The following is a 24,251-nucleotide window of genomic DNA, read 5'->3' as shown; positions in this document are numbered from 1 at the left end:
TGTTCTCATTTCTTTTTTACTATTGCATAATAGTCCTTTGTGTTTGGATGTGCCAGATTATTATCCAATTTCCTATAGAAGGGAACTTGGATTGTTTCCAGACTTTTTTTATTACGAATAGTATCTAAGTGAATAACTTGAATATACAGAATTTCATAAAGGTGCGATTGTATCTATTTCTTACAGAAATTGCCAAATTGCTCTCTATAGGAGTTATACCACTTTGCACTTCCACTAGCAATGTGTGATAGTACTTACTTCCTCGTAGCCTTATCAAAAGACTGCTTTGGATTTTAAAATTTTTTACATTCTAATAGGTGAGAGATGATATACCTTAGTGTATTATTCTTTTAAATAAACCTTTTCTTTTGGAAAAACTTAAGATTTATAGAAAAGTTGCAAAGGTAGTAGAGCGTTCCTTTATACCTCACTTCTGGTTTCAATTTTCTCTAATATTACCATCACACATTACTGTGTCAGACCTAAGAAACCAATATTGGGACATAGTTATTGACCAAAACCCAGACTTTAATTTCTCTTGGTATAGTTTTATTTTTTTTATTTTTTTTTATTTTTAATTTTTTTTATTTATTTATGATAGTCACAGAGAGAGGGGGGGGGCAGAGAGGCAGAGACATAGGCAGAGGGAGAAGCAGGCTCCACGCACCGGGAGCCCGATGTGGGATTCGATCCCGGGTCTCCAGGATCGCGCCCCGGACCAAAGGCAGGCGCCAAACCGCTGCGCCACCCAGGGATCCCTCTTGGTATAGTTTTAATGTATTCCTTATGAATGTGGTTAAGTCTTTTTCTTACTTTTTTAGGAGCTGTTAGCATTTTTATCTCCTGAATTGTTAGTCCTTTGCCCAGTTACCTATTGAGTTGTTAGAAAACAAGAGAGGAAGAGTCTGAAGGAGAAGAGAGATGACTAAGAAAAAACATAATTAGAGGGAGAATAAAAGGATCATTATCTTTATGTACTTGACTTTTTAATTTTAAATCACCATTACATCCTTTAGGTCTTGTCTAATATCATTAGGCTGTAGACCCACTCTAAAGATGAAAATTTCCCTGAAAGATTCAAAGAATCCGCTTACCCATTCTAATGGTTTGTGGTTCCCATGGTTGTCATCTTTGCTACTAATTTTGGCCAGTAATACTTGTTATTTATATAAAATGTGAATTCTTCAGAGTGGGAGAGGGATGTAGTTATTAGTTGACTAGCCAGCCAAAGGCTTAAAATAATCCTTATTACATTATAAATCTGGAGTGGATTTATTTTATTTTATTTTTTTGTCAGAGAGATTTGGATCAGAAGTCATCTTGGATTCTTCTGTACTTCACTTTATTTGTACACCGGGTAGGGAATACAAGTAAGGTCTCTGGCTGAGTCTTAAATAGTTGTCGGAAATCTTGGAGAATGAAAGTCAAGAGTCCTGGCTAGGGGCCCCTGGGTGGCTCACATCATTAGGTGTCCCACTCTTGGTTTTGGCTCAGGTCTTGATCTCTGAGTTCTGAGATCGAGCGCCCACCTTGGGCTCCATGCTTAGCAAGGGTCTGCTACTCTTTCTGTTCCTCTCCCTGTGCCCCTCCCCCCACCCTTGCACGGGTGCTCTCTCTGTATAAAATAGATAATCTTGGGGGGATAAAAGAGTCCTGGCTATATCTACATTCGTGGTCTCTTGGTACACAATTGAAAAATGCTAGGCTTGGAGGCTCTCAGAACCTTGGAGAGCTCCAAGCGGAGATGTTGCTTTTGAACTTTGAGATACACTAAGTTGTCATTACCTATCTTTGAAAGTTATTTGAACCCTGAGGACCTTAAAAATTTACAAATTGTAAAAATTCAGCATATTTCAAATTAGGCATAAATAAAGTTTATTATCTTTAAGAGCAATGATTTAGGTTTAGATCAGAGGTTTTCAAAATGTTGCTTCTCATCACTTGAGAACTTGTTAAAAATGCAAATTAAGGGGATCCCTGGGTGGCACAGCGGTTTAGCGCCTGCCTTTGGCCCAGGGCGCGATCCTGGAGACCCGGGATCGAATCCCACGTCGGGCTCCCGGTGCATGGAGCCTGCTTCTCCCTCTGCCTATGTCTCTGCCTTGTCTCTGCCTCTCTCTCTCTCTCTCTGTGTGACTGTCATAAATAAATAATTTTTAAAAATGCAAATTAATAAGCCCTTCTCTAGATAGACTTGGTCAGATACTGGTGGTCTGGCTAAGTAATCTGTGATTTAAGAAGTCATCCAGAAGATTCTGGTGAATGCTAAAGTTTGAGAAATACTGATTTAGATGCTTTGATGATACTCATATTAAAAGAGAGCCTTCAGAGCCTTTCTCGGATCCCTGGACTGCTTTTGGATTAAGAAGTATATTTGGGATTCTAGGAAAATGTTTTATTTAAACTGCTTCCTAGGGATCCCTGGGTGGCGCAGCGGTTTGGCGCCTGCCTTTGGTCCAGGGCGCGATCCTGGAGACCTGGGATCGAATCCCATGTCAGGCTCCCCGGTGCATGGAGCCTGCTTCTCCCTCTGCCTGTGTCTCTGCCTGCCTCTCTCTCTCTCTCTCTCTCTCTCTCTCTCTCTCTCTCTCTCTGACTATCGTAAATAAAAAAAAATAAAAAAATAAACTGCTCCTAGTACATAAGTCTACCACCTAGTCAGAGTTCACTTCAGTGTGTACTAGGTCCCATTTAACTGAGATTTGGATGATACAGTAGCATTGCTTATCTAAGACTTGTAATAAAACTATTCAACTCTACTTAAAAATATATATATACATTTTACATATGTGCATACAACTTCCATGGATATATAGTTCTGAATCTTTATTCTGCTAGTTGAAGTCTATCCAGACTCACTATTGGTAATTTATGTTTCTTTGTAGTTAAGCATATTCCATTTCTGTGCTCTTGCTCCTTTGTCTGGGGTACCTTTGCATATACTTCTTGATGCTATATGGCATTGATATCTATTCTGATTTAAAAGGGAGCCTATCATATATGTGTACTTGAGATACAGTCATTAGTGTTTGTTACTGGATTCATTGGATTAATAAAAGTAATTTTGGAAAGTTGTATAAGAAAGGAAATGCACAGTTGGAAGAAGATATCACACCAGTGAGTTTGTAAATAAATGGCATTCTTAAAAAGTGCTGTTAATAAGTTGAAAGGAAGACCCTTTACAAACAAGGTGTACTTGTACCTCAGTCTTAACTTTGTTGTCTGAATTAAAGGGATTGGATATTGGCAAACAGTTTCCAGAAGTTAAACACTTGGGAAACTTGAAGATGTATGAAAGTAAGAGCTTAGTTAATGAAGATGAAGTTTGCTTCTTCTTACAGTAAAAAAATCACCATTGATAATTCATAGGTAAATGTTGTCTTGAAATAACTTTTAAGTAAAAAACTCTTAGAGTTTGTTCTTTTTAATTTTTCACATTTGTTTTTTAATAAATCCTTGAGTGCCTAATACATCTGTTTCACAACTGCTTGTTTTATGTGCATTGTCTTTGTTTATTAAATATAATTTATAAACTTAAACATTTAAGTCCAAAGTGGAACAAAAACAATCTTTTGATATGCCTATATTTTTGCTCCCTTTGTTTTTTTTTTTTTTTTTTAATTTATTTATTTATGATAGTCACACACAGAGAGAGAGAGGCAGAGACACAGGCAGAGGGAGAAGCAGGCTCCATGCACCGGGAGCCCGATGTGGGATTCGATCCCGGGTCTCCAGGATCGCGCCCTGGGCCAAAGGCAGGCGCCAAACCGCTGCGCCACCCAGGGATCCCAGCTCCCTTTGAAATTCAAAGAATTTTTCATTACTGTTGCTATGATTAGAAGGATTTAATAGTGTCTGTGTGTTGTAATGGGATAAATTCTGAGCCCTATGAATCAAAACCCTAAAACCTGTGTTCAACTCACCAAGGTTCTTAACCTCTCACAGTTTTCTGATCTGTAAGATAAGGTGTTTCCGACTCTAAATTATGTAACTTTTAAAAATTTGCATTAATGTAAATTAACTGGTATGTCTGATCTTCAACTTACTTTTTTGTTTTGTATTGTTTTTTAATATAGCTCCAGTAGAGGGAGAAAATGATGACAGGGAAAAGGAGAGAGGAAGAGTTGAAAGAGGGAGAAAATTCAAAATAGATTTCATGAATAAGAAAAAACTTTCTAAAAATGAAAATTATCCAGATTTTACTTTATGACAGTGAGATTTTTACTTTATTAAAATATTGTTTATGGGTGCCTGGGTGGCTCAGTTGGTTAAGTGTCTGTCTCTGGCTCAGGTCATGATGTAGGGTCCTGGGATTAAGCCCCATACCAGGCTCCCTGCTCAGCAGAGTCTGCTTCTCCCTCTCCTCCTGCTGTGTGCGCTTGTGTGCGCGCGCTCTCTCTCTCTCTCTCTGTCAAATAAATAAATCTTTAAAAAAATATTGCTTGAGTAACCATATTTCGTTACATAATTTTCCCCCACACCTGGCATTTTTCCACCAACATGAGGAAAAGGAATTATGTGATTTATTGAACAGCTGAGTTCTGATCTGTGACCACCCTTAGGAACTGTTAATTTTTAAGGCTTTTACCTCTATTTACTAGAAAAGAGTAACTACTGTATAATTTGGGTTATGCTAATTGGAGTCTGGATGTGCCAGCGTATCTCTGTTTATGCTAGTTTTCCACTTGACAGGTTGCACATAAATTAAAAGAAAAATTAAGACTCAGGAAACACTGTATCTGGGCATCCATATTCTTCTTTTCTATAGAATTATTAGTACCTAGCAAATTAAAGACCCTCGAAAATATATATTCAGTTCAGAGAAAAATCAGCTTCTACAGAAAGGACTGAAAGGATAGTAATAAATATTATCTCTCTCCTCACTACCTTTAGTGTTTACAGCCTCTTGAATTTATTTTCTTTGATTCCTGTCCAGAAGACAAGTAACATTAGGTTAAAAATGTTCCATATTAGAAATGGAATAATTTTGATGATAAAAATTTTTTTTTATTTTTTTAAATTTTTATTTATTTATGATAGTCACAGAGAGAGAGAGGGAGAGAGGCAGAGACACAGGCAGAGGGAGAAGCTGGCTCCATGCACCGGGAGCCCGACGTGGGATTCGATCCTGGGTCTCCAGGATCACGCCCTGGGCCAAAGGCAGGCGCTAAACCACTGCGCCACCCAGGGATCCCGATAAAAAATTTTTAATCTGGAATTGCCATTCATATATATACTGTTTTAAATCTGAGTTTTGCTTACTGGTTGCTCCTACATCAAACTATGTAAAGTTTGCCTACAGTTTGCTGCTATATCAAATGTGTGTGGATGAGTGAATTTTTAGGCAAAAACTTTTTTTTTTTAATTTCAAAGTAAATGAACTATAAGAGGTATAAGAAAAGAAAGTATATTGATGGGTTATGGATTTAAGGTAGGAAGCAGCTGTCAAGCAATACATTTGTCTGCCCCTTCAGAGGAAGTCTTCAAGCTGGGTTTGACAGCCTTTTACACACTTTTTAATAATCACATTAAATGTCCTTTGGTTTTTTGTTAGATTTGTTTCCTTAATAGACTACTTTCTTTTTCTTTTTCTTTCTCTTTCTCTTTCTCTTTCTCTTTCTCTTTCTCTTTCTCTTTCTCTTTTTCTTTTTCTTTTTTTAAGGTTTTATTTATTCATGAGAGATAGAGAGAGGCAGAGAAGCAGGCTCCATGCTGGGAGCCTGACGTGTGGTACTTGATCCTGGGATCCCAGGATCACACCCTGAGCTGAAGTGGCGCTAAACTGCTGAGCCACCGGGGGTGTCCACCCCCCCTTTTTAAAAGATTTTATTTATTCATGAGAGCTACACAGAGAGAGAATAGACTACTTTATTATATGAACTAAGATGAGAGGGAAGAGGTCTTCCTTAGGTGGAACTCCAAAATTACTGCTCTCCACAATATAGCTATCAGCTTTAGCCAGTTGGCCGCTTTGGCCATACCCTAACATGATGGCTTCAAGAAGCTGCTTATGCTTTAAAGAAGGAACTTCTTCAGTAATTTTTATTATTAATCATATTTTTTGAAAACATTTTTTTACTGGTATTGTGTAAATTTTCTTCTTCCTCAGGAGTTAACATCGCCCCTACGGTCAGGGACAGTGTAAGTGAGGATTGTGCAATTGCCAGGTATTATGGGCTGTTGATGAGCACAGTGGTTTCTCTTGGGTCTTGGTGCAGACCAGTTTATTACTTAAATGCATTGTAGACCACATAGATGACCTTAGTTAGCTCATTGTTTTTGAAAGATGCTCATTACTGTCTGCTGGGTGGAAAGAAGAAATGCAAAGCCCCACTGTTGTAAACTGCTATCCTGTCTTTCTATAAGTTTTTGAAAGTGAGGATGTGTACATAGGTGACCAATGTATAGGGCTTCTTTGGTAAATCTTTATATTTTCTGAACAAACATGCCCAAATATGGTAGAGTACATTCCTGTTCCTTTAATCCAGACTGCTTTGTTCAGTCTGTTAGCAGTATACACATCTGGTGTTTTTATCTCCTTCATGGTGCATTTTTATTTATTTATTTTTATTTTTTTCAGATCTCTTGGTATGTGAGGTGCATGTTTTACAGACATGTTTGGGAATACTGATAGTGTATTCTCTGGTCAACTCTTTTTGATAGCAGAATGGCTTTTTTTTTTCCCTCTCTCTCTGTACCTCTTTCTTTGCTAGAGCCATACTACACAGGAGCTGGTAGAAAAAGAAGAACAAGAGGGATCATTGACAGACTTGTTTTTAAGGGGTTAGCTCCTTTGGAAGGGTCATTGAATCCTTTTCATCAGTCCCATACGGTATCCAGCAGTGGTGGAAGTCCCTTCCACAGAACTAACATTCAGAAATATGTACCTAAATTTACTTCTTTACTGCCAGTAACCAAAAGAACGAAGGGTGACATGGAGCCAAACTGCTCGCCTGAATCAGAGGATAGAAAAAGCTTAAGCTGGATATGATCAAGTAATTCAAAGGCTACAGGGTCACACTTTGTTAAAAGATAAACAGTGCTTGAGCCCAATGGCCAGGCACAGTGTGTTTGTGAAGAAAACCATGGTTCTTTTCCTCATAAAGTTCTTTTCCTATCCAAGAGAGTTTTTGCAGTAACAGTCCGTACTATCATCCTCAGAGTGAGAGGCTTTGAAGCTCCTAGGACAGGGGTAAATACCTTCACTTCCCGCCCCTCTGTCTCTACCTGATCCGTTAAATAAGCACTTAATAACAAATAGATGTGGTCCTAGAATGGGAATTTCGTGTGTTTTACAGGCATCTTTTGGTTAACTCTACAGATGGTTCCTGTGATGCATGTAAGAGATAGGTATTATTTCTATACAGTAGTAATTATCTCCATATTTTTGGCAGAATAACAAGGAATGCTAGTAGGAAATTATGGAAAAAACTCTGGGTCCTTCTGGTGATGGGTGGTACTGATGGTCACACAGCATTGTGAAAAAATGCCACTAGACTGTACACTTAAAAATGGTTAAGATGATAAATTCATGTTAGTGTATTTTATTTTACCATCTTAAAAAATAAAGTCAAACTTTGTTTTATAACCCCCACCCCAAAAGAAGAAACCCCTTTGGGTGCAACTTGGACATGAATAGTAACAGATAACTAAAGAATTGCATAGATGAGTGCTTGTAAAATACTTTTATGTACATTTCTCTTCATTTATTGATTGGTAAGATTCATAAATAATACCTCACTTATTTATAAAAAGAGTTGTGGCATAGAGAATTTGTATAATTTAGAATCTTTTTTTTTTAATTTTTTTAATTTTTATTTATTTATGATAGTCACAGAGAGATAGAGAGAGGCAGAGACACAGGCAGAGGGAGAAGCAGGCTCCATGCACCGGGAGCCCGACGTGGGATTCGATCCCGGGTCTCCAGGATTGCGCCCTGGGCCAAAGGCAAGCGCCAAACCACTGCGCCACCCAGGGATCCCTATAATTTAGAATCTTATAAGAAAAATAGTATCAGGACATGTGATCTAGATAAAATTTTATCCTTGTTTTGTCCTCAGTAATACAGTTTTGTTTTAGTCTCTTACATTGTGTGTGTTTCTTTAATACCAGTTAGCTCAGCAATGATTACTCACACTGTGAATGATGTCAGTACTACTTGGAAGTTGTTCGGAATCTTTTTTTTTTTCCTTGCCAAAGGGGACTGGAATAGTGAGGAAATAATTAAAAATCTTCAAAAGGGAGGCGCAAAGGCTTTAGTTTGGTTGTTGCACATGCAAGAGCCCTTTCAACTACATATTGAGGAAAATTAAAAATGAGTGCTTGCACCTAGGCTTTTGTTTTTCCAAGAGGGTTATATCCAGCCTTGCACAACTCTTAGCTAGTGGCAGGTTGCATTTCCTTCTGGAGCCCCAGTGCAGAAGTCTGTTATAATCTGTATTGTCTTAGTACCCACAGCCAGCAATTCCATTCTATTATGTTTGTGCATTTTTAGTATCCCTTGAGATAGTAGCCAGCCACTCTGAATGGCACATATACTAATATAACAGTTACAATTTGTTTGGTCTCTAATTAAGTTATGTAGATTTTTCTGTAAGCCTGTTATTTTTAGTATATAATTTTTACATATAAAAATATTTTTAGGAATTCATACCATGTTACAGCAGAAATGTCTATACTTTTTCGTAATATTAATAAATTATAGTGGCTCATTCTGAATATTAGTGAGTAGCTCTTGCTGACTTTTTTAAGTTCATAAAAAGAAGCAGGTGACTTCAAAGACCTGGAAGTAAGTTTCTGGCCAAATTCAGACCTCAACTTTTCAGATCTAGACCATCCTTAAGGACGATTTCAGTTTTTAGACAACAGATTTCATGCTTTTGGTTCACATTCCTAAGAGTATCTCAGGGAGTATCTCCTGGTAGCTTATCATTATTGATTATTTTCTTTCTTAAAATGGGTGGTGAGCCTGAGAGATACTTACAAGAGAAGAAACTGTACTCCACAAAGAGTGAAATTTTGAAAACTACTCCCCTGATAAATCTTTGCTTATCTTGCATACTCCAGTGTTTCAGAAACAGTTAATTTTTTGTGTACTAATCTAGACCATGGTTAGCAAGTTTTTTGTAAAGGGCTAGATAGAAAATGTTTTGGGCTTTGGGTATCACATAAGTCTCTACCACATATTTTACTTCTTACTTTCTTCTCCTCTTTAAAAAGAATTTTTTTGGTAATTACTCCAAAATGTAATTAGAATGTAAGAATCTTTTTATATATTCACAGGCTTACCAAAAATAAGCTGCTAGCCAGATTTTACTCATAGGCCATAGATCGCCATTTCTTGATTTTTATTATCTTAACTAAAATACTTATTTAAACCCACCGATAGCTTGCCTGAAACCATGTTTTCCTCCCTGGTAGGTAAAACTTACAGAAGAAACCATTTGTGACATCCCTGTCAGTCATTTAACCAGCCTCCACCTTTGGATATTTTTTTTTTTGCTTTAAGTTAGAATTTCACATGTATGGACTCACAGAATAATATTAAAAAAAACTATTCCCAAGTATAACTATGACTGAATACATGGTTAAACCATGAGTTAATTTGAAAAGTTTCTTTAGATTCTGTCAAAGCCTTTCTTTTTTTTTTTTTTAAAGGGAATTTTTTTTTAAATTTTTTATTTATTTATGATAGTCAGAGAGAGAGAGAGAGAGAGAGAGAGAGAGAGAGAGAGAGAGAGAGAGAGGCAGAGGGAGAAGCAGGCTCCATGCACCGGGAGCCCGATATGGGATTCGATCCTGGGTCTCCAGGATCGCGCCCTGGGCCAAAGGCAGGCGCCAAACCGCTGCGCCACCCAGGGATCCCTGTCAAAGCATTTCTTTCTTTCTTTCTCTCTTTCTTTTTCTCTTTCTTTCTTTCTCTTTCTTTCTTTTGATTATTTATTTATTCACAAGAGACACACACAGAGAGAGAAGCAGAGACATAGGCAAAGGGAGAAGCAGGCTCCTCACAGGAAGCTGGATTTGGGACTCGATCCCCAGACCCCAGGATCATGCCCTGAGCTGAAGATAGATGCTCAGCCACTGAGCCACCTACATGTCCCTGTCAAAGCATTTCTGACTTTGTTTTATAAATCAAAAGTACATTGGGTACAAATTGTAGCCTTAAGAAAATAAGCTAGAGAGAGATGTAACGACTCTTATCTGAGAGGTCTTAGCCTCCAGAGAAATAGAAAAAAGTAACTTTTTTTTTTTGCAGTAAACTATTACTATATACTATATGATACACATAAATTATTTAATCCTGATATAAGACTCTTGTGAGATATGTGCATTTATCAACATTGTTTTATAATCTGTTTTCCATCTCTATAATTTTGTCATTTCAAGAACGTTATAGAAATGGAATCTATGGTACTTAACCTTTGGAATTGGCTTTTTTCCACTCAGCATATAACTCCCTTGAGATTTATCCAAGTTGTTGCATGTATCATTAGTTTGATCCTGTTCGTTGCTGAATGTAATTCCATGGTATAGATGTTCCACAGTTTGTTTAAGTCTTCTCCTGTTGAAGGACATTTGGGTTTTTTTTCCAACTTTCCCTATTATGAATAAAGTTGCTTATGAACATTTGTGTGCTTGTTTGATGTCATCATAAGTTTTCATTTTATAAATATAATTTTGGGGATCCCTGGGTGGCGCAGTGGTTTGGCGCCTGTCTTTGGCCCGGGGCGCGATCCAGGAGACCCGGGATCGAATCCCACGTCGGGCTCCTGGTGCATGGAGCCTGCTTCTCCCTCTGCCTGTGTCTCTGCCTCTCTCTCTCTCTCTCTGTGACTGTCATAAATAAATAAAATTTTAAAAAAATAAATAAATATAATTTTGTGTAAATATTATCTGTTCTATTGATGGACATTTAGTTTTTTTCCGATTTTTTTTCTCTTGTGATATGCAGCAATGAATGAATGGCCTTATACATGTCTATATTAATGGATACATCTGTGAGATAGACCTACAAAGTGAAATTACTGGGTCTTCTAGAATGTGCATGTTTAATTTTACTATTTTTTTTTTACTATTTTAATTTTACTATTGCAGAATTGCCCTCCAAACTGGTTATTCTGTTTTGTATCTTCACTAGTAGTATTGAAGAGTTCTTGGGTTTTTTTTTTTTTTCATATTTTTCCTATAACTTATTATTAAACTTTATAATTTTTTCCAATCTGATGGATATGAAATGGATTTTGTTGATTTAAATTTGCCTTTCCCCAGTTACAGTGATGTTAAACATTTTGCAATGTGAATTACCTTTTCATATCTTTGGATCCACTTTTCTCTGAATCATTTACTGATTTTTTTTTAAGGGATTCTTTATATATTTTAGATAGTTACCTTTTAAAAAGCTTTTGTTACGAAAAAGTTTTCAACATACTCAAAGGTAAAAATAGTAGTACAACAAATTGCCATGAACTCATCACTCAACATTGTAATATTGTTTCCCTACACCATTTCTCCCCACCTCATGATTTTATATAGCTAATCCAATGTCCTGTCGTCTGGGAATTTTTGAACATAAGCACAATATCATTTTTACACCACTCCCTAAAAGAAAAACAGCATTTTCTTAATATAACTGGGAATTGAGTGTTTATCTTACCTTTTTTTCTGTGAGCTGTATCTCAGGGTCTCTGGGAAGAGGTGGTATTTCTCTTTATAGAAGTATTCCAGCTAACACAAAACAAGAAGGAATGATAGAATATCACTATTTTGCAGCCCCTAAGGAATTAACAGATCAAGGTTATGATCGTTAATGGCTGACAACATCACAGAAGGGTGGACATTACAATTAGGCTGATGTGGTTTGATGGTGATAATATACACTAAGTCATTTGTAAATATGTTAAATATTCACTTAAAGGCATGTGGATTTTATGGTGTAGAGCTTATGTCCTGATAAAGGTGTTAAAAAGAAAAACATAAACACAAAAACTCACTAGCCCATATAGAGATCTGATAGTTGCTCCCCTTTTGAGTGGGCACAAGTGTTTTGTGAATTGGTTTGAGCTCACAAATAAACTGACAAAGCATATAACTGCAGTGGAACAGAATATCTAGGCTTAGTTTTTAAAGGGCAGAGCACACTCAACGTGTGAGAACTTTTGTGATGCTTTTCCGCTGTGATTGGCCAAACTGAAAACTGTATCTCTTCATCCTCTCCCTTAGGACTTAAATTTCCTTACCCTCTTGCTAACCTGACTCATCACATCCTGATTCCTGGGTCCCCCCACTCCTGCCTCTTGTTGTAATTTAATTTCCATCGCCCTAAAAAGAAAGCTAATGTCCATTTACAGTCACTTTTCCCACACCCAGTCCTATGCAAACACTGATCTTTCTCTGCATGTCTTTTTTTTTTAAACATTTCACATAAATAAAATCATACAGTATGGAAAAAAGAAAAAACATAGAGTATATTCTAGTTGGTCTGCAGAGGCACCAAAATGAGCATCTCCCTCCACATTGAGAGTCATTTAGGAAAAAGTCTCTGGCAGAGGCCCTGTGCTCATAAGTAGTCTGGAATGAAGCAATTCCCATGCCCTGGCATGGGCTTCCACAGCAGAACAACTTGTCCGTATCACTTGCAGGTACGAGAAATGGCCTGAGTCAGACCTGTGGCCAGCCTTTGCTTGTGCAGGAGGCTCAAACAATGAAGAAAATTACATTTCAGGTCTCCTCCCCACTTCATTCTCTCTGAAATACCACCTCCTTTCTTCACCCTAGGATGGAGTCACTTCACACTGAAGTCCAAGGACTGATAGGGCACCGCTTACCACCCTGAACCCCTCACAGTGCCTACAGCCTATATGGGCCTCCATTGCATATACAACCCTATCTATATGCATATGCTGGGAGCTAGGAGTGGGGAGTCTCTAGATCCTAAAAACAAAACGAAAGGAGAGAGAAAGAACCAAAAATTCCATACTATTTGATGGAGGTTGGTTTCTTAGTACTTTCTAAAAGCGAGTATGAGGATGTTTATTGTTTTTAGAATAGTTAGGGATCATGGACTATTTTTACGATTCATTTCATTACATTATTACCTTTATTGATACTCATATCCATTTTTGGCCAGTAGGAAAAAAACATTCAGGTTAGCTTTGAAGTCCTTTTAACATGGCTGTATTGTACTGAAAGTAAGATGTTATAGGCTTACCTTTGTATTTCCTGGCTCAGATCTGAAAGCACCCATTTCTCCAGGCAGCTTGTGTTCTTTTTAGTGGGAAATCGTATTTGAAGACTACAGTCTAGGCACTAGGAGTGTGTTCATTGCTACCAAGTTGGCCACTGTTTCTCAGACTTTTTAGTGGACCTTATAAGGAAATAGGTACTTTTAAAATTTGAAAGATAAAATACATCATGAATTTATACTAATATTTCTTACTTTAAGACTATAGGGTTTTGGGATCCCTGGGTGGCGCAGCGGTTTGGCGCCTGCCTTTGGCCCAGGGCGCGATCCTGAGGATCCGGGATCGAATCCCATGTCGGGCTTCCGGTGCATGGAGCCTGCTTCTCCCTCTGCCTGTGTCTCTGCCTCTCTCTCTCTCTCTCTGTGTGACTATCATAAATAAATAAAAATTAAAAAAAAAAAAAGACTATAGGGTTTTAATTTTACACACTTAAAACTTTCTTTCACATCTAAGAATGTCTACATAATTTACCAGGTTTTATCCCACTTTACACCACAGTAGTCTCAGAATAGTAATGCCAGCACGTGCACCAGCAATATAATTGTCAAAAATAGTTTTAAGTTTTTTGGTTGTTGGCCTCATTTTTGCTTTTGCTCTGAGAGTATTTCCTACTAGAAATGTAACTTTACTGTATTTTAAAGATACTTGTAATAGAACTCAAGTGACAGTTGGCTTTATTCCATTTAATTTTATTCTTGGGTTTTGTTCTAAGATTTTATTTTGCTTCATATTATGTAAAATTCGTTCTGAAAGTCCTATCTATAAAGTAAACCATATTCAGAGAAGTCTAGTTGCCATTTATCCCATCTCCTCTGCCCTAATTTGATTCTTTCCTTTTATAGTTAACACTTAAAATTTCATGGTTTGAGATACGTTGATAAGTTGACCCATGGAAAGTTAAAAAGCTAAGAAACCCATCCACCCATTACATATGTGGAAATTTGATGTCTGGTCAAAGAGGTATTACAGATCAGTAGGGAAAGGATGAAAATATTTGATAAATAGTGCTGGGACAGTGGTTATCCATATAGAAAAAAGTAAAAAGGAATAAATAAGGAAAGCAAAATGTTAACATTTTTAGAAAAAAAAAGTAAGGATAACTTTATGACCTAAAGATAAAGAATTCTTAAGGCAAAGAGCAGAAACCATAAAGGAAAAATGGATAAATTATAGTGTATTAAAATTTAAAATTTCTCTACAACAAATGAGTCCTAAGAACAACACACAGACCCTCAGAAGAACATATAAATGTAATCCTTTTAGGCAAATTGTGGTAAAGGGAAAACACGCACTTCTGAATCCAGTATATGTGGGTTCAAATTCTATGTGACAAAGTACAAACTAATTAAAACACCTCTAGAATCTCCATTCCATTTTGCAATGAAGATACAAATAACCATACCTTTTCAGGTTTTGTGAACATTAGAGAAAATGTATATGAAGTGTTTATTTAGAAATAATAGGAATTGCTTCAGTGGTAAACATTGTTATGAGTAATTGTAATTAATTCACAGTACTTAGAAGCAACAACTGAATTAGGATTTTATTAATAAGCTAGTGAAAACTAAATGGAAATGTTTAGGGTTACGCAAAAATCACAGGAAAAATAAAGTCCTGCTTAAAACTTAAAACTTCAAAAAAATTTTACCAATCCTCATGGGAACATTGTTTTTACAAAGTGTTAAAGTATTAAATAGGCACTTTTGGCTATAAGGTTGCTTATGATCATGCAAACAACTGAATCAAAAAAGGAGGAATTAGTGTAAGGATTCTTAATGCTTATAAACTAGAACTGGAGATCTTTTACGTGTTTCGTTCTCCTCATTCCTCTTATCACAGCTTTGGTCTTCCATGGCCCATATTCTAAATGGGACTTTTTCACCTCTTTGCCCCATCACTAACACTCTTATTGTGTTTGTGGGATTTGGGGGGGCTTGGGTTTTTAAGTTTCTTAAATCACATATATTTGTCAGATGAATACACATATCATTAGGTTTAGTTGAAAATTTTTTCCTCTTTTTTTTTTTTTTAAATTTATGATAGTCACAGAGAGAGAGAGAGAGGCAGAGACACAGGCAGAGGGAGAAGCAGGCTCCATGCACCGGGAGCCCGACGTGGGATTCGATCCTGGGTCTCCAGGATCGCGCCCTGGGCCAAAGGCAGGCGCTAAACCGCTGTGCCGCCCAGGGATCCCCAAATTTTTTTTCCTCTTATAAGGGCAGTCTTTCCCCCATTCTGAGAGATAGCTGCCTTCAAATCCTTTGTTTCTTTTGGTATTTACCTTTATATTTCTAAATAGTGGGCTTACAAAAAAAATAAAAAATAAAAAAATAAAAATAAATTTAAAAAATTAAATTTAAAAAATTAAAAAAATAAATAGTGGGCTTACATAACTATCTTTTAAAAGTTTTAAAATATATTCTCTCTTCTATTTAAAATTTTCTTATCTCACTTCTCAGCACACTTTCTCTGTCATTACATTGTTAAATCAATACTTAGCGTATACAGTATTCTGCAAATATTAACAGCTGAAACAATTACTTAACAGTGATTTCATTTCCTTTCTTAGATTTTTATTTTCAAAGGAAACAACTTATCTTTGTTTCTTTTTCTGTGTGCCTTTCATTAATTCAATTCAAATGAAGTGTAACTCATGGAAGTGTAACTCTTTTAATATGTTCAAATAGTTAAATAATCTGTCAGTTTTATTCCTTCTATTGACATGTTTTTCCTGTAACCATTAATTTTGCTGCTTTATGCTAGACTGGTTGCTCTTAGGCTTGCTGTATGGTTATGTATCATACATCATCTTGGTAATTTCTTTACTTCTCTCGTTCGTTTGCTTCCCTCTTTCATGGATTCCATACTTTTACTTTTAAATTTACTCCATTCTAATGGAGTACATCTTCCAGTGGCTTACTAAGAACGGGTATGTTGAAAGGTGCATTTTGGGCGGGTTCTTGGATGTCTGATATTTTTATTGTAGACTCATTCATACTTGATTAATACTATGACTGAACAGAGGGTTATAGGTTGGTTTGGAAACTGTCAACCTTAGGAATTTTGAACACTGTTGTCTTCTGACATCCAGTGTTGTTGAGAAATCTGATATTATTTATTTTTTGCTTTTAGTTTTCTATTCTCTAAGTGTTCCCTTAACATAGTATCCTGTTTCTGTTCTTGTTTCATGGATGCAGTAGTATTTCTGTGAGGATTTTTTTTTATTTATTCCTTTTTTTATGATGTTTTGCTGTCTTTCCTCAAATATCTGGATTACTTGACTGCCCATTTATATTTGAGTGAGATCATTTATCTGAGGGTGTTTTTTAGGGGATTGATCAATTTTCTTATTCTTGGGTGGCTGACACTGTTTTTGTTTTTATAGCAGAATTGGGAGGTAGAGATGGCAGGGTGAGATGGCAGTGGATGGGAGTGCTGGGAAAATTCACTATTCAACATGTAGACTTCTGTGTAATCTTTCAAGTCCTTTGGTATGAAGCCTTTTACTTTCCCTCAGTATGCCTGCTGTGCCAGAGCCCATAGGGTCTCTGAATCAGCCTTTGCAGAATAAGCCATCAGTCTTCTACCATTTGGGAGGAAGAGTAGTTACTTAGCTACAGTAGATGAAGGAAAGATCTAATTATCCATATAAAGATTTTTAACTAATCTTCCTGTTTTCAGAAGTGACGACCTACCCGCTCATTCAGAGAGTAACTGTTAATTTCAACTCTCCTTAAGTCTTTAGATGGATAAGGGGAATTTTCCTGCTTCTAGTTGTGTTCTTTCTACCTACCCTCTACTCCCCTGGCTGGACTGTTTATGTTTCAGTTAGAAGTCTGAAAAGTTGATGGGTAATTCTTACTTGCTCAATCTCATCACCTCTAAAGATAAATGCCACTTGAAAAAAAAATTGTTCTGCTTTTATTTTGGGATTTCGAGGCACATATTTATGTGTTCATTCTGCCTTATTTAACCAGAAGCAATCTTTATGTTCACATTTCTGTTAGAGGAAGTCTGGCCCAGGTATGCTTTAAACCCTGTTCCATTTCATAGGTCACTGATAACCTACGAGTTGGGTGTTCAAGGGTCAGTTACTCATCTCTGGTATAGTTGCCTGTGGAATGGAACATCACATGGTATCAAACATGGTATAGGAGGGTTCACAGGCTGGTAGATACAGTGATTGAATCTGTAAATACAAGGATAGGTTTATGTGAAGAGTTCTGAATTCACAGAATTAAGGTAGGGAAATTATCCATGTTTGTTTTACTTTGCTTTTACAAAGCCTGGAATTTAGAGCCCTCTCATTTGGCTTACACTCATTGTGTTAGGGAATACTTAATGCCACATGTGCTATTGCATCCAACTTACAGAAATAACCAGACAGAATAGGTTGAGCGGAATAAATTCGGAGCATAGAGTAATATAATCTTAAGAGCCATATGATGGAGACCGAAATACAGAAGAAGGTAGAATGTTCTGGAGTCAAAAAAAAAAGCATAACCACTTATATAATAAACTATTGAGAGTAACCTACAATGTTGACTGGATAGCCTGCAAATTTTGCTTAGGAGGGCAAAAGTAACAGTCTTTTTATCTTTTCTACTTTAGAACTAATTGAGAAACAGACATGGACACATAAAATTTCAGTTTTGTTACTAATAAAGATGGTGTTGGAAGACAAGACATAGATGTATGACCTCAGTAGACTTTCTCATATTTAACCCCTGAATTAGACAAGATTACCACACCACTGGTTGGGGAATGGTTGGAGACAAAGCAGTTCTACCTATACAAGGGCAGAATCAGCACCTATGTTTGCCACATAGTAGAGGGCTGATTAGAATGCATCTCTTCAGAAGAAGGAAGAACCATTAAAAGATTATGCTTCCAAAGATATTAAAGTAATTAGGTCTTCCTCCCAAGTTCACCTTTCAGTTTAAGTCATTCCTTCCTTGGCTGGGGGAAGAGTGAAGGGGTGGAGAGAAGCTGGAAAAGTATTCTTCCTATACTTTTCATTCCTGCTCACGCGTGCGCGCGCTCTCTCTCTCTCTCCATCCATAGCTGGCTATTGTTGATAATGCTGCTATAAGCAGTAAACCCTTTTATTTTTTTTATTTTTAAAATATTTATCTTTTTGAGAGAGAGCGAGAGAGAGACAGACAGGAGAGCACAAGCAAGGAGAAGCAGGCTCCCCGCTGAGCAGGAAGCCCCACAGGGGGCTCAATCTCAGGACCCTGAAATCATGACTGAGCCAAAGGCAGATGGCTAACAGACTTGAGCCAGTCAGGTACCCCCAATAAACCCTTTTAATTTGAAAACTTCTTGTCATTTTTTGGCTCTGGGAAATTTTCTTGTATTATTTCTTCTCCTGGATTCTTCATATTTTCATTCCACTATATAGCTATGCCCGTTGGATGCTTGCTTATGAATATATTTAAGAAAAAGGAAATCTAAGGGATGTTGAAAGCTACATGCAACTAGAAGTGATATGTGCTTTATCAGCTAATTTTAGACCACCTCTGTTCTATAAATTCTCTATACTATAAGCAGTCAACTTGTAAATGTTTAAATATATTCAAACAGCAGATTGTACTTACTTCCCTATCTATACAGCCTCCCTCCCAGAAGTGGAAAGCTGTTATCACTTCCTTGTATATCCTTCCAAAAGTATTCTGTGCGTTTATGAGAGAGAGTGTGTGTGTGTATGTGTGTGTGTGTTCTCCTTACCCTTTAAAAACACACATTTGTGCACTATATAAAAGTATTCCAGGGGCGCCTGGGTTGTGTGGTCAATTAGGCATTAGACTCTTGGTTTCCATTGGGGCTGTCATCTCAGGGTCGTGACATCAAGCCCCACATTGGGCTCCTGCTCAGCGCGGAATCTATTTGAGATTCTTTCTGTCTCTCCCATTCGTGTTTTCTCTCTCTCAAACAAAACTTAAAAAATATTCTGTGCTTTTGTAATAGTATATATGTATACATATACTATTTATATTTTAAAAATGTGTCTAAATGCACATGTACACTATTGTGTACCCTAATTTTTCTCACCAGTTAAGATTGGTTTCTTCCGGGATCCCTGGGTGGCGCAGAGGTTTAGCGCCTGCCTTTGGCCCAGGGCGTGATCCTGGAGACCCAGGATCGAATCCCACGTCGGGCTCCCGGTGCATGGAGCCTGCTTCTCCCTCTGCCTGTGTCTCTGCCTCTCTCTCTCACTGTGTGCCTATCATAAATAAATAAAAATTAAAAAAAAAAAAAAGATTGGTTTCTTTCCATATCATTGTCATTCATTTTCAGAGCTTCCTCTATTTCATGTATGTACAAACCATCACGTTTCTCTATTCCCACGTACTTTATTTATTTATTTATTGTTTAATTGTTTTATTGTTTTATATTTGTTACTCCTTACAGTGTCACATCTAATACTCTTGTATATTTATCTTTGTCTCTATGTATGAATTTATAGGATAAATTCCCAGAAATAGAATTGCCAAGTCCGAGAGTATGTATTTTAATTGAACTAATACCAGCTTTCATTTCCTCCTCACAGCATTTGAGGTTTCCTTCCCCCATTCATTCCAAAATAGCGTATCATCAAGTTTTAGATCTTAGTCTATTTGATTAGTGACACGTATCTTGTTTTTGTGTTTGCATGTATTTGATCAGATTTATGGCTTCTGAGCTTGTACCTGCCCATACATTTTCCCTTTGCATTTCCTTTTTGCATTTTTCTATTTTTTACTATAACATTTTGTTAAATATATAATTTATTGTATTAGGAATGAAGTAGAATTCCAACTTAAGTTTTTTTAAAGATAATTAGTATGTATAACCCTTTTTTATTAATGATCCGCTTTGTCCTCAGTGTTTTGAAATGCCATTACTTATCATACACTTTGTACTGGAGTTTATTTCTAGACTCTTTTTTTTAAGTTTTTATTTAAGTAATCTCTACATCCCGCATGGGGCTAGAATTCATGACCCCAAGATCAAGAGTTTGCATATTCTTCTGACTGAACCAGCGAAGCACTCCTTATTTCTAGATTCTTAATTTTCTTCTATAGCTTTTCATCATGTTACCAAACTACCATTTTGATAAATACATATCCTCTCTGGGCATCGCCGGTGGCTCAGCAGTTTAGTGCTGTCTTCGGCCCAGGGTGTGATCCTGGAGACCCAGGATGGAGTCCTACATCAGGCTCCCTGCATGGAGCCTGCTTCTCCCTCTGCCTGTGTCTCTGCCTCTCTCTGTGTGTCTCTCATGAATAAATAAATAAAATCTTTAAAAAAAAAAAAAGACATATCCTCTCAATAATTGCTGATGAAAACATCTATGCCAAAAGGCATGTATTTCGTGATGCTTTATTTTCAGTTAGTGAAAGGTATTTATTTTTAATTTTTAGCTCCAGTGTAGTTAATATACAGCATTATATTAGTTTCAGGTGTACAATAAAGTGATTCAGCAATTTCGTAATTACTCAGTACTCATCAAAATAAGTGTACCATTAATCCCCTTCACCTGTTAGACTCTACATCTCCTCTGGTAGCCATCTAATCTTCTCTAGTTAAGAGTCTGTTTTTTGGTTTGTCTTTCTCTTTTTTGCTTTGTTCAGTTGTTTTGTTTGTTAATTTCTACATATGAGTGAGATCATATGGTATTTGTCTTTCTCTGATTAGCTTATTGCACTTAGCATTAAGCTCTCTAGCTCCATCCATGTCATTGCAAATGACAAGATTTCAGTTCTTTTTGTGGCCGAGTAATATTCCATTGTATGTATACTACATGTTGTTTATCTATTCATCTATTGTTGGACACTTGGGCTGCTTCCATAGTTTGGCTATTGTAAATAATGCTGCAGTAAACATAGGGGTACATATAGCCCTTTGAATTAGTGTTTTTATATTTTTTTGAATGGATACCCAGTAGTGTGATTACTGTATTATAGTGTAGTTCTGTTTTTTGACTTTTTGAAGAACCTCCATACTGGTTTCCACAGTGGCTGCATCAGTTTGCATTCCCACCAACCTTGCCAAACAGTTCCTTTTTCTCTACATCCTTATCAACACTTAACTGTTTTCTTGAGTTTTTCTTTTAGCCATTCTGACAAGTGTGAAGTAGTATCTTTGTAGTTTTGATTTGCATTTGCCTGGTGATGAGTGATGTTGAGTATCCTTTCATGTGTCTGTTCATGTCTTCTGCCCTTTTTTTAGTTGAATTATTTGTTTTTTTGGTGTTGAGTTGGATAAGTTCTTTATTTTCAATATTGACCCTTTATGAGATATGTCATTTGCAAGTATTTTTTCCCATTCAGTAGTTAACTGTGATCTGTTATTTTTAAAATAATTTTAGTTATTGCTTTTACTGTGTCATATATGAATTAAGATTTTTTTTTTTACAGTAGTTGACACAACGTGTGCATTACATTAGTTTCAGGTATACTCTGAAACTGATTTTTAGATGTCAGCTCATGAGCTCCTCTCTGGTCTATGTGTTATAATTTAGGAATATTATATGGTCAAATATAAACACTATATAACTCCATAATTTCTCCTCAGTTTGAAGAATTTTTCTTTTCTTTTCTAGCCTTCAATCTAGACAACGAGCAACCAGATTATGATATGGATTCAGAAGATGAGACCTTATTAAATAGACTTAACAGAAAGATGGAAATTAAGCCTTTGCAATTTGAAATTATGATTGACAGACTTGAAAAAGCCAGTTCTAATCAGGTACTGTACCTTGTAAAAATGTCTCCTGTCTTACTATTAATCCAATTAGCAGCTTTATTTTGCATTTTCTTTAGACCTAAGTATATTGTATTATACTGCCTTTTAAATTTTACTGACATCCTAGAATTTCTATTTACAGTATTCCTGGAACTGAAAACTTAAGCATAATGTCTTTGAATAAGTATGAAGAGTACTATTCTGACCTTTCTTCTTTTTTGGATATAAAAATAATACTAGCTGCAATGCTATATAATATCTTCTTCATCCTTTCCATAGGCTAAATTTGCTTGGTTGTGTCTCTATGGCAGATAGCTCATACCAAATCTTACTTGCTGCTTAGATTTATTAAGGTACTCTGTCATTTTAGATGTATTTTAGTTTTACTTATATACTATTTAAAACTTTTAGTGAAGAAGAAACTTCACAAATAATTTTCTTTAGTGGGTCATTCTAAATATGGTAGAGAGGATTAAAAATGGTATGGCCTTCTTGGAAAGCAATTAGGCAGCATATTTCAGGAACCTTAAAATATACCTTTTGGTTTAGTAATCCTACTTCTAGGAATCATTCTCAAAAAAAAAATAGTGAAAATTCGAAGATTTTTGAACAAGGATGTTTAGAATAACCTATAAATTGTGTGTAGGGTAGGATATCACACAACCATTAAAAACCATTATTTTGAATATCAATGGAAATTGTTCCTTATATGTTAGAGTTCAAAAAAAGGAAACAGAATTGTTAAGGACAAAACTATGAGATTCATTTAAAGAATTTACATTTATATGTGTGCATTGAATAAAAGATCAGGAAAGCCCAACAAAATACCACTAACGGTTCTATTTAGGTGATCAAATTTTGGTGATTTTTATGTTCTTTATTCTGTTTTTCTGTTTTCCAAGTTTATTATTATGAACGTCTTCTAGATATTGTAATTGGATTTTAAAAATAAACTACTTTAAAAAAATTTCTGGTGTACTTGTGTGGTATATTAATATATATTAATTGTTATTGATGTAAGAAGTTATAGAAATAAATGTTTTACAGTAGACTGTTAACACTTTTCATTAATTTGCCTATTAGAAATTCATTATTTTCCTTTACCTCCCAACTTGAGTCCTTTAAATAACTTTTCCATGGCGAAAGGACTTTGCTGCACATTTAGCCTTTCTACCAGTTCCCCCTCTCCCCCCACCCCTGCCCGCCTTGGGATGGAAAGTAATATTTAATGTGCAATCAAAAGGACATTAAAAACTGAATTTTGTAAAATTCAACTTAGTTGGCTTTTTGAGAGATTCTTTTTTTTTTATTGGAAATTTGTTTTAATTATCAGATTTAAGTACCAAAAATATTCTTAATAGTGCTCACAGTTTTCCTGAGGTTTTGATCCACTGGCATTAGGTATAATTTCATTTTTCTTAATATTCAAACTTTTCTAGCAATCCTAAATATAGTCTTTATTTCAGCATTTCTGCTACTTTCCATAATTGCTCAGAAATTGCTCGTGGTGGCTGAAATTGTATCATCAGAAGCCTTCAGCTCTCTGTTCTGTAATTGGCTTTATTTCATTTCTGTCAGTAATATTTATTTAGTACTTCGGTGAACAAGAGAGATGACACATGTTCTGCCCTTGGGGAGCTTCTTCTCTAAGTGGGGACACAAAAAGCATGCGTGAACAATACAATTAACGATCCATGTATAGTCAGTAAAATATCCTATTACTTCTCTTTGCTCAGTGACAAGTTTTTAAATCCTAAAACTGGGTAGGCCCAGAGAATGATTGCACCTGCTTTCAGCAGTGTAGACAAAGGTAGAGGTTCATCTTAGGGACAAGATAATGGTCCTGTTATTAGGATAAAGGATTAAAGATACCAAAGGCTGTTATTTTAGGTGCCTGAAATGTGGATTCATGAATTTCTTTATTTTCCTTTCTTGGCAGCTAACATAGTAGCAGATCTCAAGGCAAGGAATCAAGTTTGTGGTTAAAGCAATATTTGTTAGGTTGGTAGAGAAGACATAAAAGACTGAGACAAAGCTTCTGCCCTCATCATTTTGTAGAGACTGCTGCAATGAAGCCATTATTGAAGATTCCTGTCGCCAAATGCTGTGACTATTTTCAGTCCCCATTCATTCATTTTAATTGAGTGCTCCTATTTCTTGAAACTCATCACCTTTGGTCTTTTGAATATACTTCATTCTCTTCTGATTTTTTTGGGGGGAGTGTGTGTTATTTTCTGTGATCATTCCTTCTAATAGTCCTTTACTGAGTCCTTTTCG

General features: G+C 36.3%; 1 protein-coding gene across 2 annotated transcripts in view; it reads left to right on the top strand.

The window, feature by feature from the left end:
- LOC129514576 (enhancer of polycomb homolog 2) overlaps positions 1 to 24,251 on the top strand; it is a 118,811-nt gene that overhangs the window by 58,301 nt on the left and 36,259 nt on the right. For both annotated transcript variants that reach the window (XM_055333254.1, XM_055333253.1), the window contains exon 3: positions 21,832 to 21,977. In XM_055333254.1, coding sequence (XP_055189229.1) covers positions 21,832 to 21,977 — 146 coding nt within the window. The remainder of the gene's footprint in view (positions 1 to 21,831; positions 21,978 to 24,251) is intronic.

Source organism: Nyctereutes procyonoides, unplaced genomic scaffold (assembly GCF_905146905.1).
Source record: "Nyctereutes procyonoides isolate TBG_1078 unplaced genomic scaffold, NYPRO_anot_genome, whole genome shotgun sequence".
NCBI lineage: Eukaryota > Metazoa > Chordata > Mammalia > Carnivora > Canidae > Nyctereutes > Nyctereutes procyonoides.
This window is presented reverse-complemented; position numbering and strand designations above follow the sequence as displayed.